Source organism: Thunnus maccoyii, chromosome 24, assembly GCF_910596095.1.
Source record: "Thunnus maccoyii chromosome 24, fThuMac1.1, whole genome shotgun sequence".
NCBI classification, from domain to species: domain Eukaryota; kingdom Metazoa; phylum Chordata; class Actinopteri; order Scombriformes; family Scombridae; genus Thunnus; species Thunnus maccoyii.
In genome coordinates this window covers 10,906,834-10,921,520 of record NC_056556.1, presented here as the reverse complement: position 1 = coordinate 10,921,520, position 14,687 = coordinate 10,906,834, and the positions used below count along the sequence as shown (strand labels likewise).

The 14,687-nt window shown below is 37.3% G+C and overlaps 1 protein-coding gene across 3 annotated transcripts in view; it reads right to left on the bottom strand.

The window, feature by feature from the left end:
- The window catches only part of LOC121892170 (rho guanine nucleotide exchange factor 7-like), a 24,111-nt gene extending 9,424 nt beyond the window's left edge, over positions 1–14,687 (bottom strand). Inside the window, exons 1-9 of one of the 3 annotated variants that reach the window (XM_042405044.1) lie at positions 14,275–14,687; positions 11,600–11,683; positions 7,061–7,145; positions 6,553–6,677; positions 6,076–6,280; positions 3,837–3,928; positions 1,387–1,481; positions 1,008–1,103; positions 3–125 (exon numbers count right to left, since the gene is read on the bottom strand). In XM_042405044.1, coding sequence (XP_042260978.1) covers positions 3–125; positions 1,008–1,103; positions 1,387–1,481; positions 3,837–3,928; positions 6,076–6,280; positions 6,553–6,677; positions 7,061–7,145; positions 11,600–11,683; positions 14,275–14,439 — 1,070 coding nt within the window. In that variant the 5' untranslated portion in view covers positions 14,440–14,687. Of the gene's footprint in view, positions 1–2; positions 126–1,007; positions 1,104–1,386; positions 1,482–3,836; positions 3,929–6,075; positions 6,281–6,552; positions 6,678–7,060; positions 7,146–9,148; positions 9,266–11,599; positions 11,684–14,274 lie in introns of those variants that run through there. The other 2 variants (XM_042405042.1, XM_042405043.1) reach the window with 2 other exon arrangements.

Sequence of the window (14,687 nt, the reverse complement as noted above, 5' to 3'; positions counted from 1 at the left end):
ACCTGTGTTGGGTGAGTACATTGACAGCAGCTGGATGGGTGGAGCAGTAGGCCACGTAGAGGATCTTCATCTGGGGCATCAGACTCAGGAAGAACCCCCCTATCCTCTGCTGGCTCTCTGGAAGTCTGCACACACACAAGTGACATGTTACACTCGATTACAGCTGGTACATTTTATTACACATATAAAGATTTGAATACATGATAAGTATGAGGATTAATTTAGTCCTCCAGGATTCAAAATGTATAGAATGAAAAAGCAAAAAAAAAAAAAAAATCACAAAAAGGCTGCATTTAAGGTTATCTTGGTTCCTCTTCTACTACATTGATAATTTGGTGACTAAAATCAAATAATTTATTATAAATACTAAATAATATTTGTATATATTTTCTCTGTTTGTTGACCATCTTTTAAAATTTTCTTTACAAATTATCTTAAAAACTTAAACTTTGTTGCCTGATCTCTGCTGCCCTTTGATGGACTGCACTGCACTGACATATAGACTGTGTTACTTCACTCTACCACTAGATGTCTCTGTTGCTATAATAACTGACTGCATTCACACTCAAAGTATTGTTAGATAAACAGGATGTTAGCATTATTGTGTGGGTTTAAGAGGGTCAAGTTTGGGACTCTTTCAGATAAGTGAACGGAAAACCAATTTGTATTTGTAAGAATTGTAAGTGTCCTGAGACAATTAATGTGTCAGATAAAAGGACAAAATAATTGCTGGAGTACTGGAGTGAAACTGTATACATATACTATTGACTATGCTCTATACAATAATAATCTATGAGTTACACATGTAGTAGGAAACCTGTTGTTACTATATCACAGTGAAAAGCTTCTAAGAGAGCTTCTAATGTTTAATATATCTTATGAAAAAAATGTTAAGACTGTTAGACTGACTTTCAGCATGCAAATTTATAACACATTTCAAAAACGGCCTGTTTTAAGCAGGTACTGTAAGTGAATTTGTAGCAGACAAAAAAGAGGGGTGCACTGACTTTGTATGCTCCTCCAAGGACTGAACCAACATCTGCTGGAAGGTTGAGATCTCCTCCAGATTTCCCTGAATGTGACTGATGTCAACACTGCTGAGTCTGCATTGACAGAGGAGAGCAGCAGAAAGAATAGTACAAATAAATCAATATATTTGCCAAGCTGTAATATATATAGGGACAGTCATTTGTGTACAATGAATTTGCTATTATGTGTATATGTACTAGTATATAATATCCAGTATGCATCTGAGACTGTATATTTGTGTCTGACATTCTGTGCAAGTTGGACAGCTTCTATTGGTATTACAATAGATATGCTGGTGTGTGTACCTCTGAAATCCTATTCTGTTGAATAAAACAAATGGTGTAAAAATAACTCCACCTGTCTGTCGGGTGGAGTGAACGCAGGTATGATCCCAGGAGACTCTGTAGCTCCCTCGAATATTCACTCTCTGCTTCCAGGATGTTCTGTAGGACCTGTCAGAGACACACACACACACACACATACACACACACGCACGTATGCACGCACGCACACACACACACACACACACACACACACCCACACACACACCAACACACACACACAGTTCTATATTATTTATAGCGGATGATGTAATGCATGAGTAATGGAAAAGGATATAAAAGCAGTTTTACTGTGTATTTTTATCCATAAAAATCTATCTTCCCATAACAACAAAATTTATTTTACAGGTCTCATATTTCCCTTTAATTTCATAGAAAATAGCTGATATTTAAGAGTTTTGACGGTAAGAAGTAAAGCTGAAATTAGTTGATTAATCGATGATGAGTGATGGAAAATTAACCTCTTTTGATGATCGCTTTACTGTTTTACCATCTTTACTTTTAAAGCAAAAATGCCAAAAATGAAAATAAAATGAAAATTGTTTTATATCACTGTAGACTGAATATATTTGGATTTGGACTGTTATTCGTAATTTTATCATTACAGAGGAATATATTAATCTTAGAGTAACAAGTCCTACTTATAAATTAAAATGGGTTAACAGACTCTTCTACTGGAGATTTCCATAAAATGTGTTAAAAATGTGAAATATCATGAACTTGGTTATCAGCTTGACAAAAGCAACCTCATTGTCAGCCACTCACGTCACAACAATCTATGACAACCTATGTAAGATAAGACCCAAACACAACATCTGGTGAGTTGAAGTGACTCCATAAACTGTTGATTTGTCACTGGGTGGTGTATTTTGTAATAAGCTAATGGAGACAGTGATCAGATCCTGTTGGGGCTGTAACACTGGCTCAAGTAGCTTTCCATGAGTTGATTAGACAGGCTAATTGGCTAATTGGCTCTCAACAATATCAGAAAGCTCTGATGATGCGGTTTCTGATAATGAATATAATATATAAGTAAAAGCTGAACTTCAGATGAAACAACTGCAAACACTTATCTATAATTCATTTGTACATATTTATTTTTGATTAAATAAATGTGTATCTCTAAGAGGACACAGAGTGGATGTGAGTGCAGGCATGAGCAACAAGAATATTGTGAAAACATGAGTATTTTCAGACCTGAAACAAAAGCATACACAGACCACACACACACACTCACAAATAAAAAAGCCCAAAAGCCTAAAGCATGCATCTTATTTTTATACGTGCTGCTGTTGTGAAGCTTTTTGGGTAAAATCCATTGAGGGAAGGCAAAAACGCTTTTATTTATAACTTTTTCTTTGACATTTCTGTCTGGGAACAGCTCTGACTTCAGGCGGGGTCTGTCTGTATGTGAGAGAGACTCAGGTACCCCAACCAAAGATGGACTGCCTAGGGAGATTGTGGCAGCTTGTTGCATTATTAAAGCACACACACACCAACAGCAGCAACCCTGGGGCAAGGCTGCCCCAGAAACCACTGGAATGGAAGAAATAACCTACATTACATCTGCTGCACTCTCACACACACACACACAGACGGGGAGCCATGCATGATCCACAAATTATAACATGCTCACACACACACACACACACACACAGACATAGCAATCTAGTGTTCCCCGGTCATTAATTGGATGTGTGGATGAAAAATAATTGATTTTAACAGTCTAGAAAAGCAGACACACATGTGACAGTCATCCATTAACTCGGTTCACTCCATCAGTCTAATCCCTAAAACTGTGCCAGGAGACATTGAAAGCGTCTACAGTAAAATGGAGATATTCAACTTCAAAGTTCACACTGTTACCTGTGAATTTGCCCTCTGCATTTTTAACAGCTGAAATAAACCAGGCACGGACGCGAAGCATCACGTAGGCGGGGCGGAGCGGGGTTTTCTACCTGCTACACCAACTCTGTCTCCATCACCGCGTGCATATTGAATTTTGCCGAGTGATAATGCAGTTGGTTATGCAGGATTTGGAAGTGTAGAGTCTATTAACTGGTACTGCATTAATTAACTAGATTGTTTTAACTGCATGATCATGGATACACATTGATTTGATTGATTTATTTTAATGTAAACCCCGCAAGGTTCCACTGCTGCATCACATTGCCTCTTGTACAATGAGGTAAACCTCATTTAGAATGAGGTATGTAGAAAAAAAAAAAAAATAGACCAGCTGCGTAAAAATAGAGATGAGCTGCACTGAGCTGTTCCTATGTGTATGCTGACCTAAATTTATTTCATATATTGAATCCTAATTATAAGAGTAAAATTAAAGTGAGAACCTGTAGATTTTCTTCTTCTTTCCTCACTTGTTTTGGATCATTTTTGGTCATCATAAAATAATAAGCACAGTGCACACACACGCACACACACACAGTATTTTAAGAGTGTGATGCTCACCACGTTGTAGTAGGTTTTACTGATGATAGTGGTGTCAAAACCTTTAGGGGGACTTCTCAGTGTCCCAGACTTTGGCTTGTCTGATGACTTGTCTACAAAGCAAGAAAGAGGGAGAGAACAATTCAAAGACCATGAACAGATGGACACAAGATCAACATGTAAGATGTTACATCAAGTTATACTGAATGTCTTCTGGTTTGTCGTTCAGAGTGATGTTTTGATTTGGTTTGGAATAAAAAAAAAGTACTGGGAAGTCAGCTTGAGCAGAAGAGGCGAAGGTAAGTGAGCAACCTATAAACCTCAGACTTTATAAAAAGGATAGCATAATTAGCTACATTGTGTTTTTTTAAAAGGAAAAACACATCTTTGTGAAGGTTTTTTCACTGTCAGACAGAAATATAAAAACAATACTAGATTTAAAATTGAATGAAAACAGAATACAATAAAGATAAAAAAAAATACATTAATAAAATTTCCACTGTACTGTGGTGCACTGTTGTGTCTCAGAGCAGAAATCACAACTCATTACAGCAGCTGAACTGTCATCTGAATTCAATAAAAGACAAAAAAAAATCTCTCATATAAAGTCCCAACGTTTTTTAACTGCAGGACAATGTTGTGGCTGTTACATCTACTGTATGTAGGACAGCCAATGATTGAATGCTTTAATTTACAGACTCCACAATGTCACATCATTTCACTGTCCTGGTTATTGTTATTTCTGCATTGTTTGGCCAATAATGACACATTCTGTCATATCCTCCAGTTCACTATTGTCCTTTGCAAACATTACAATGTAAAGCCAGAAGACTAATAAGCATTCTCTTCATCATGGGAAGCTTAATGTACTTTTTAGATCTATCTGACTGAGTACATAAAGTAAAGAGACAATCCTTGCTTTTCTTTTGATTTTAACTCAAATTTCAGTCCTGGAAGGTAAGCAATTGGTTCTTCAAATAGGAGTGCAACTGCTATATATGCTATTGTTCTTTGCTTTCTGTCGTTGTGACAAAGGCTCAGTCTCAACAACAATGATTTGCGTCAGTAACCCAAGATAACAGACACGTGCTGCCTCCCATTCACCACTATTAACCTGACAAACAACCACCACCATCATACTGTAAGTTTGGGTTTCTCAAGTGCAAATCCGCTATCTCACACATCAAACAACTCCCACTGGCCATATGGATTTGCTGCCATTCCTCAGTGCACTGGTTGTTGTTTTCATCTCTAAACTTTAGGTCAGGAAGTTCCTTTCTATACAGCAGCTCTGTAACTTCCTGTCTTTGTGTGCTTGGGAAGCTTCCTTCCTTCTTTCCTGCGTTCTCTCCTCAGAAAGCTGCAAAACTAAGCAACACAATCAAACAAGCCACAAGGATATGGCTCGTGCAAACACAGGGGGCAGCAGCTAACACCCTCATGGACTCACAGTGGTCAGTTTGAGGTCAGACTGAGAAATAAATCTAGCTTTTCAGTACTTCCCTCATAGTTTATATGAATCATTAATAAGATCTAAAAAATAAGAGGAACAACCTTGCAGATACCAACCTTTCCATAAATATGTTACTCAAGTTATTACGTCGAGTAAAGCAATTATCTCACATTTCTGGTGATAACATGTGGTTTGTGCATAATATCTTGTTTTCTTATCTTTATTCACATTGTAAACAAACCTAATACTTGACAAAAATCCATCACAAAGGCTTAAAAATGCCTTCTCTGCATCTTCTCTCAAAGTACCCACAGACTCGTGGGTAATATAAACTCAAGGTCTTCGAATATAGTGCTTCAAATTTCCCTTCATTTGCAAGATTAGCGGACAGGCCGCTTCGAACAGCCTTTAATAAAGTTAATTAAAATCTGTAATCCTTCATTCACATTTCTGATCTAAACTTACAAGCAAAAGCTGCACACAAATTAGCTTGTGGCAAATTAGCAAATTAGCTATGTTTCAAGGATGTGTTGGCCAGTTTACTTCCTTAAGAAATCATACTACAAATAAAAGAGTTCAGTGAGTTATTATTCGTAAGAATAGACCTGCAGGAAGTCTGTTTGTTTATGTGTATCTGTGAGTGAGTTTTCTCTGTGACACTTGCACATTTTCAGAAATTCATATAGAATGATATGGAGTTTATTTTAATATATGATACAGTATCCAGTGGTATGTGCTTTATCTCCCTACTGTTTTGAACAATGACAGTGAAAATACTGATGCTGAAGGAATAAGAGCTGCACCCACCGCTTCCTTTCAGCTCCCGTACATAGTTACTGGGAAACCACCCAGTCTTGCCATTGAACGAGCCCTCCCACCAGCCCCCCTCCTCCTGCCTGCTCACACTGATGATGTCGCCCTTAGAGAAAGAGAGTTCGTCCTCATTGGTCTGCTGGAAGGCAAAGCGAGCCTTAACCAACAAATGGCCACACCCACTGCCCTCCGACATGTCCTGGGGGAAAAGGAGAACAGGGAAAACAGAGGTGACTTAATTTGTGCATAATGTACATGCAGGATATATGAAAACAGATAAATGTCAGTTTATTTACAAGTTGTGGTCAGAGAGGAGCAGCGCTGTACAAGAGCACGCTCCTCAGAGGATGATATCTGAGTTTTCATAACAGACTAATATCAGCTTTGTCTATATCTAAACCTGATCTGTGTTTGTCTACAGTGCTGTCATTACTTGTGACATGTGTTGGTGTCGTCACCATGGTAACTCACCAGGCTGCGGTACTGAGGCTGCAGCAGTTTGGAGGAGCGACTCTGAGTGTTCAGAGAATCAAATGACTTGATCCTCAACGTTGAGGAGTGTGGCACGCACACGCTGTCTCCAGGACCACCTGATTCTGCACACAATGATTCAATTGTCATCAACAGTCTAGTTCAACAATTAAAATATCTTGATGATATTTCTTGATGAAAGATACTAACAGTAAACCTAAAGAGCATTACTGTATTAAAAGAAAAAGTATTCTGTATAATATAAACTATAATATTTTCATTAGTTGTCCATATGATACTAATACATATTAATTAATATTAATATTAATCAGAATAAAACTATAAACGTAGAACAAAAACTATGTAAGGTGGACAAAAAAGGGACAAATTCCTAAAAAAGAAAAGAAAAAAAAAGACTGTAGACATGAATTTTGAAAAAAAGACAAGACACAAAAAATATAAACATAAACAAATACACACACACACACACACACACACAAAGTGTTACCTTCAGTCGCTTTGTTAAGGGCAACCAAGGAGTTTAGGACCTTGGAGAAGTTCAGTCCCTGCAGGAGGTCATTAACCTCAAAAGGCTAAAGGAAAGCAAACAGAATAAAGAATATGGAATCAATTTTGGAACAGCAATAAAGCTTTGAGGCGGGAGAGAAAAGACGAAACACCTACACACACTCATAATAAATTTATAGAGCGTGACTTCCTGACATTTCCATGCGTGCATCTCCCACAGAGATGTGCTGATGAATAGAAAAGGATGTGACACCCACCACTACACCACTGCTTTCTGTTTGGAACAATAACATTTACTGAATGCATTAAACCAAAAAAAAATCATATTTTTCAGAAATGATGGTTTTGTTTCTTCTTATTTCACATTATGTAGATGTACTTCAGCCTGAAAATGAAGAAACCCTGAGTTTAGTGGGGGTTTTACATCCTTGCTCCAACTGCAGTCTGGAGCAGGATTACTCAAAGTCTGAGCTCCCCCTTGTAATCTCTCCATCACACACACACACACACACACACACACATGCACGCACACACACATAATCAAAATACCTCTGAAGCCCCTAATCTTGTGTATACAACACATTGACAGACTTCTACATTCTCAAGGCGTGAAGTTGGAGCTATTTGGGACATAACAGTCAGTCAGGACATTTTTAATCAAAAACTATTTCACATTAAATGACGAGAGCAGATAAAAATAGTAAATCTACACTTCTGAACAGATTGGATTTCTTAAATTTAACGACAAAACTACACTGTTCTTTAATGTCGCCTTCCTTTCAAGCATCCACTTAGTTTGATTTAAATACACAGGCTGATTAGTATTCAAAGCAGTATGGACCCAACTGTGTACAGTAATACACACTTTCACCTCTCCAACTGGCACTAAACCAAAATACATGATGACTTTGCTGCAGTAGAAAAGTACCAGTGCTGATTCTTTCTTTTACATTAGCTGCTATCAAGGTACAACAACATATCAATGGTCTTGATCAATCCTGAAATCTGAAACCATATGTGGCATGTCAGAGAGGAAAATAGCTTCTTACATAACAATCTTACAGTAATAGCTCACTAATGGAGAAATAGTGCATTTGATATTGAAATTTAAGATGGAACGATATTGATTCCTGAAATAAAATTGGTAAAATTTTGTGACATATTTATCATTATGTGAGCAATGACCTCAAGAAGCCCAGTAAGACAGAGGACATCTCATCCTATACATGTCTCTACTTCAGCACATAAATTAATCACAGTCATCAGAGTCCGATATTATAATAGATTATTTATCATGAAGATTATTTCCTCGTCTTTCGGAACAAATTTAAATGAAGTGAAGATACTCTCGTCTGCAGCTGTGGGAAGCAGAGAGCACAAACTGTAATCACAGCATGCTTGAAACAAACGTCTGTGATTGGTCAGACACCTTACCTCATAATAGGGAGCGCTTGATTTAATGCTGCAGAGAAGACATCCCACCCGATTAAGTTTAATTATTGGCGGAAGCCAAATTCAATTGTTATCTGATTAATTGTGCAGCCCTCACAGAGTCAGAACTCATCTCCAGTCTTACTGGCACTTGTCGTCCACTCTGTAATCCTCCTTTATTGGACGGACAGCCTGGCTCGCCTCGGCTTGTCCGATGACTGTCTGGGAGAATTACTACGCTGATGTCGGTCAGCCTGCTGGTAATGGAGGCCTTGGCTTCTAGCTACATGGCTGACATGCCTCTAATCAACCTGATTGGAAAATCCACTGGCTGCCTGACGTGTTGCATTACATCAGCCCACACTTCTCCTGTCTCTCTCCTATACTATAAATTCAAGATTTTTGTTTTTTTGAAGAGCCATCCATCATGGAGCTTTTCGGGAGGTCCAAATAATTTTCCTAGTTTGGAGCAAAACCTCGTTAAAAGCCTGCAGCCCAGAACTGTGTTGCATAATCTGCTGTTTTCCATTATGATTTCATGGCTTTTTCCATGGCTAAGATCAATAGTGTGTGTGTGTGTGTGTGTGTGTGTTTGTGTGTGTGTATGTGTGGTGTGATTTCATACTACATTACTCACAAGTCCTCTCTTCACACCCGCTGTCGGGCAGGATATGACCTGGCTTGACACACTGTAGTGCAAACACACACACATACACACACCCTGATATGTGTTATTTTAGTCTGATAACAGTATCGGTATTTTTTAAATAAACATGCCAGCAGCTAAACATTTTGTACAGTCCTGCACTTTGATTTCAATATCCTCAAGTTGATAACAACTCTGCAAAGTGTTGTGTATTGCTTCCTGCAGTGATTTGCCGTTATTCAAGTCAAAACATTTTTGCAAGAGCATTCAAAACATAACATGATATTAAAGCTCTAGTGAAAGCAAGGATAATAACAACTACAGCCTATAATCATTACCATCATCAATAACAATATTCATGCACAATATCATCAGCCACCTCAACAATGTCCCTGCAAAACTGATCGAAATATCTCATCCAAATTCATTTTAGTCACAAGACTCCCATAGACGACCGCAAATCACAAATAAGCATGTAACAAATAAACAAACTGTATCGTATCTCTCATCACAGAAAGGCAGTGGACTATATTTATCTCAAATACAGGGACAACACCTACCAAATATATTCTTGGGAAATGAAAAAAACAGCATGTCCATGCTTATCTCTGCCTCTTGTTTCCATAACTACAAGTGAACCATAACTGATCCTCTGGCAGCTTTAATACATTTATGCCTGCAGTTTTGAAAACAGACGTACATCTTTTTTGAAAAGGCAACTAAATAGTGCAGATTGAACAAAAGCTTTGTATCATATATTCATATTAAATACAATAGTTTGTAGTTTCAAGCTTATGTAGCCTAGAGGAGACTCTTCCTTATCTTTATGGTACCACTCTCCACTAAGGTAACATTTATACAGAGATAAAATAATGGCTTTATTATGGATATTAATGCATAATAGATAATTTATGAGCCATTAATAGGAACAACTGTTGGGTTGCTACATGGGTTGCTTTAAATGCTAAATAGAGAGATAGGGCAGATCCTCACAATATGGCAACCCAAATGTTGTCATTTTATGCATTTAGCTGATCTATAAAGCATATTGTTTACTTATCATTAATAAACCCATTAGTTACAGCTTATAAACTCTTTATAAATATTAGAAAGTGATAGCACAAAAACTAACATTTTTTCTAAAGATAAAAGTAACATTGGCTTATATTAGTGTCTATTTGCCATATGAGAATCATCTGAAGCCTCATATAAGCTTCAAATCAACTTTTAATTGCATTTTTAATTGCATTAATTTGCATAAAATGACTATGTGGACACACACCATCACTTAGATTGAAAGCACATTTGAAGGGGATCTTTTCTGACCCAGCTTAAGTATTCCTTTATAATTAGTTTCTATACCAAATATTGAACCACAAATGTATTTTGCATCCATAGATATCTTGTCAGTCATTTATAAATGGGTGATTGATCCCTCATTATTGTCTCAGAGGGCAGACAGAGAATGTCAATACAATCACAATCACACTATATTATCATGTTATCTAAAACAAGAGAACATAACAGTCATAATTATTTCTATTAATTGATTGAAAGTGAAGGATGCAACAACATTTGAATGGTAGGTTTCATTAAAACCATCAATCAACATTATATATATATATATATATATATATATATATATATATATATATATATATACATACACATACATACATACATACATCAGTTGCACAAATAAATAAATAAAATAATTTTCAAATATTTTCATTGTTGTATATTCTGTACCACTGAAAAGCCATACAATTTCAGGCTTAATGGATGTATTTAAGAGTTTTTATTAGTTTTAGTCTAATTTGACCAGGGCAGTGTGTAAGGGTTAAAGCAGACTTGAAAACTTGTGAACCTATCCTTTAAATCAGTGGTTCTCAACCACGGACCCCCATCTGATAAGATTTTTGTGTTTTAGCTGTTTTATTACAGAAAGTGCATGAAACCCACCACCAAAATAGTCACACATTCTGTCATTGTGTTACTTATGGATGGAATAGTGATAATAAATGATTCTCCTTTTTTCTGGGGACTCCCCTCAAAGACTACTGGGGGTCCCCGAACCCCACTTTGAGAAACACTGCTTTAAATCGTAAAATGACTGAAACAACTAAACACATCCACGTTGTATGTATTTTAATGGCTCAGTCATAAATAAATTTCCCGCCACAGCTACATTTACTCTTAAATGTGACTTCTCCAGGTTGCTCGTGAATACAACTGTTGCTGTCTCGTGCCGGTGAATGGACTAACGGCTAAAGAGTATCAACAGGTGTAAAGACGTCACTGATAAACAGTCGGCTTCATAAGCTTTAAGTTAACCAATGCTTTAAAGGATAAAAAAACAAGTTTAGGTATTATGTCATCTGTTTTCTAGGCTTCATACCGTCTAAGTGCATTAATAAATACATTATTGATAAGTCCACTCACCTCCACACCGAAAGCCCCGCAGCCGTTTATAAACTCGGTAATGTTCCTCTGACACTCGCTGTCGCTCCTCGGTTCCTGGAAAAACTACACACAAAAAGTGACAAAAATGAGCTGCAAACACTCAGCCGACGTGTCAGCAAACTGTCGATGCAGGAGGTTTAGGATTTTCCCGCAGGAAAACAACCTGACGCCGGGCGTTGCTGACTGTTGCACTTGCTGCTGCTTAACGTCATCAAGCCTGCCAGAACAATACGTCACACTTCCGGGTTCAACTTTCAGATTAAAACTTTAATTAAGCGACGCATTAATACATTTTAATTTGAAATTGTTCTTTTTCCATAAATTTTCATTCATATATTTTTTGTAGTTAGTAGTAAAATGAATTGAGCAGTTACAAAAAACCCTCCTCTGTGTCTTCATTTGTGCCAGTTACCTCCAAGTCTCTGAGAGGGATAGTTCGTATTTTTCAAGGTGGGGTTGTATGAGGTGTTATCTATAGTCAAGAGTATTACTTGCAGTAGATGGAGATACTGTATTACAACAAAGCAGCACTTTCTGACCAAACAGCTGAACCGCAGCATAATACAGTGCTCGGCATGTGTAGGAAGATGAGAAGATGAAGTGCCAAAGGACAGGGCTGTCTGATGGCAAGGTAAAGTGGTGAAAATATTCTAAATATAGCGCACTCTTAAACTGATATTGATTTTTTTTTTTTAGGTGGGGCTTTATTTAGGGGGCTAAAATATGTTTTGCTGCTGGCCCCGTCCACAGCAGTACATTGATTAGCTTCTGTCTGCTTCTCCAAACTGGGAGCATGCAGACCCAAATCTACTGCAGGTAATACACTGACTATGTAAAAGTACCTCAAACAATCCCACTTCAAAAAAAACAAACTATCCCTTTAAGGTGGTATATTCTTCATTTAGTCTAACAGTTGACTAACTGTGAAGCTGTTACTATAGAAGTAAAATCAGAAGTATGATGTGTGAGCCATACTGTAGCAGCTGGCATGTTAATGGCCTTATTTTGAAAGCAGCATTGTGTCATTGTGTGTTGAGTCTTAGCTGACAGAAGATCTACAGTCTCCAAGGGAAGCTGGATAAGCCTTAAGAGGATATGACGTTTGCAGGTTCATGGTCCTGTGTGTGTGTGTGTGTGTGTGTGTGTGTGTGTGTGTGTGTGTGTGTGTGTGTGTGTGTGTGTGAGAGAGAGAGAGAGAGAGAGAGAGATAAAGAGGACCATCTCTTTGGAACAATCTACTTCCATCACTACAGTCAACAACAATTATCATTACTCAAAAAGCATCTGAAAAGGACTCTAATTAGCAAAGATTTATAACACTTCATTAGTTTCATTGTAATGTATCACAACTTGTTGTTTTTTTCTTTTTTAAAGTATGACTATTGATATCTATATAGGGGAGGTATCTTCATAAGCCATTTTTGGCTTCCAACCTCTCCTGCACAATGTTCAAACTTATAAAATACTCTGAATAATAATGTGTGTCTGTCATGTTTTTTCCACAAAAAAAAGTTAAAGTACCTTGTTAAAATCCTTAAAATAATGTTCTCCTTCTCCATTATTAAAAACTGTAGAATCTAGAAAAATCCATTCTCAGTGTGTGCGCACATCACACTTGTTTAAGTTAAAAATTGGACCAGGATTGGCTCCAAACGAGCTGTGATGTCACAATGTGTGATGGCCCAACACTCAAAAAGAGATTTTTTAACTTTCAGCAGATGAATGTGAAAACACCCCTCTAATATCTAACATCATTCTGCACAGTGAATTCTCACACATTCAACTGTAGGAACAAGAATAAAAACACATTTTTGAGTGGAGGGGGTTTTAAATTCAAATTTTTGGCATGCAAAAAAGCCTATACGAGCCATGGCTCTAGCTATGGACTGATACAATATGGTAGCAGGCTATTCACACTATTAATCTGGTTACCAATTAGTTTTGGTGACCAGTGGACCAAAACATATAGTCCATTCAGTCACAGAATGAATAAGACATCAAATAGAAGTAGTTATATTACAGTAGTCATTTTAGCATTATTTGTATTACAGAATTACAATTTCATTTATGCAGGAATAAGGCCACATTTACATATTACTTGTTACGTTTTCCTATCGCTTTTTTTTCATCCAAAACAAAATAATAGATACATAAATTAAAAACTGAGAAAAACAAAAACAACGGGTATCTATAACTGTGAGGATAAACTAAGTAGAAAGAAAACAATAACTAACATCATCGCCATCACCACCAGCCTGTTTCAGTTAAGAAGTATTGTTGTTATACAGTAAATAGTACGTCTATCAGCATAGACTTATAATACAATAATGTAGTATTCACCCTTTGACTTTAGATTTATTGAAATTAGAAGAAAACACGTTGTAAAAATGGGAAAAAAACAAGTCTGAATATTTGTTAATGAATGATGTTTGGAAATTGAGGTTTTAACAGCCTTCTTTGTTATTATTTGTTATTCTATTATTATTGCAAATACTATAATCTAAACCTCTGGATCCTTAAACTCCGTTGGATGAACAGGCTGATTGGATTTATATATTTCTCATGAATTTTATCTTCTCTTCAATTTTTTATATACTGAATATATTTTTGATCTTGTTTTTTTTCCCCCTTTCCACATCCCCCCATCCACTTACTTTGTCCAGCGTCCCGGGTCTGAGTCGCTCCAGCAGCCTGCACAGCACGGCTCCATCCTGTAAAGACGTTTGGAGGAAAGCTTCTGGATCAGAGATGCTTTTCTTGGGAGACTCCAGGACCCCCAGTGTTATGAGCCATGTTACCGTCTGTTCGGCCGAATTCATGCCTGGGTCTCTAATGTCATAAACAACAGCAGCAGCAGCAGCAGCAGCAGCACTCTGGATGTCTGCGCTATCCTTCTTGTGGTGCGTCCGAAATGAGACAGGAGAGTCAGCCCCGCCTTGTCTGAACGTTACAATCAGATAGAAAAAAATAGCTATGGATGTGGAAATGAGAAATAAAGGTGTTTCCTTCCTTTGACAGCTCCGTATTGTCCCGCACTGCTCTGTCTCACACTGCTCTCCCTCTCTCA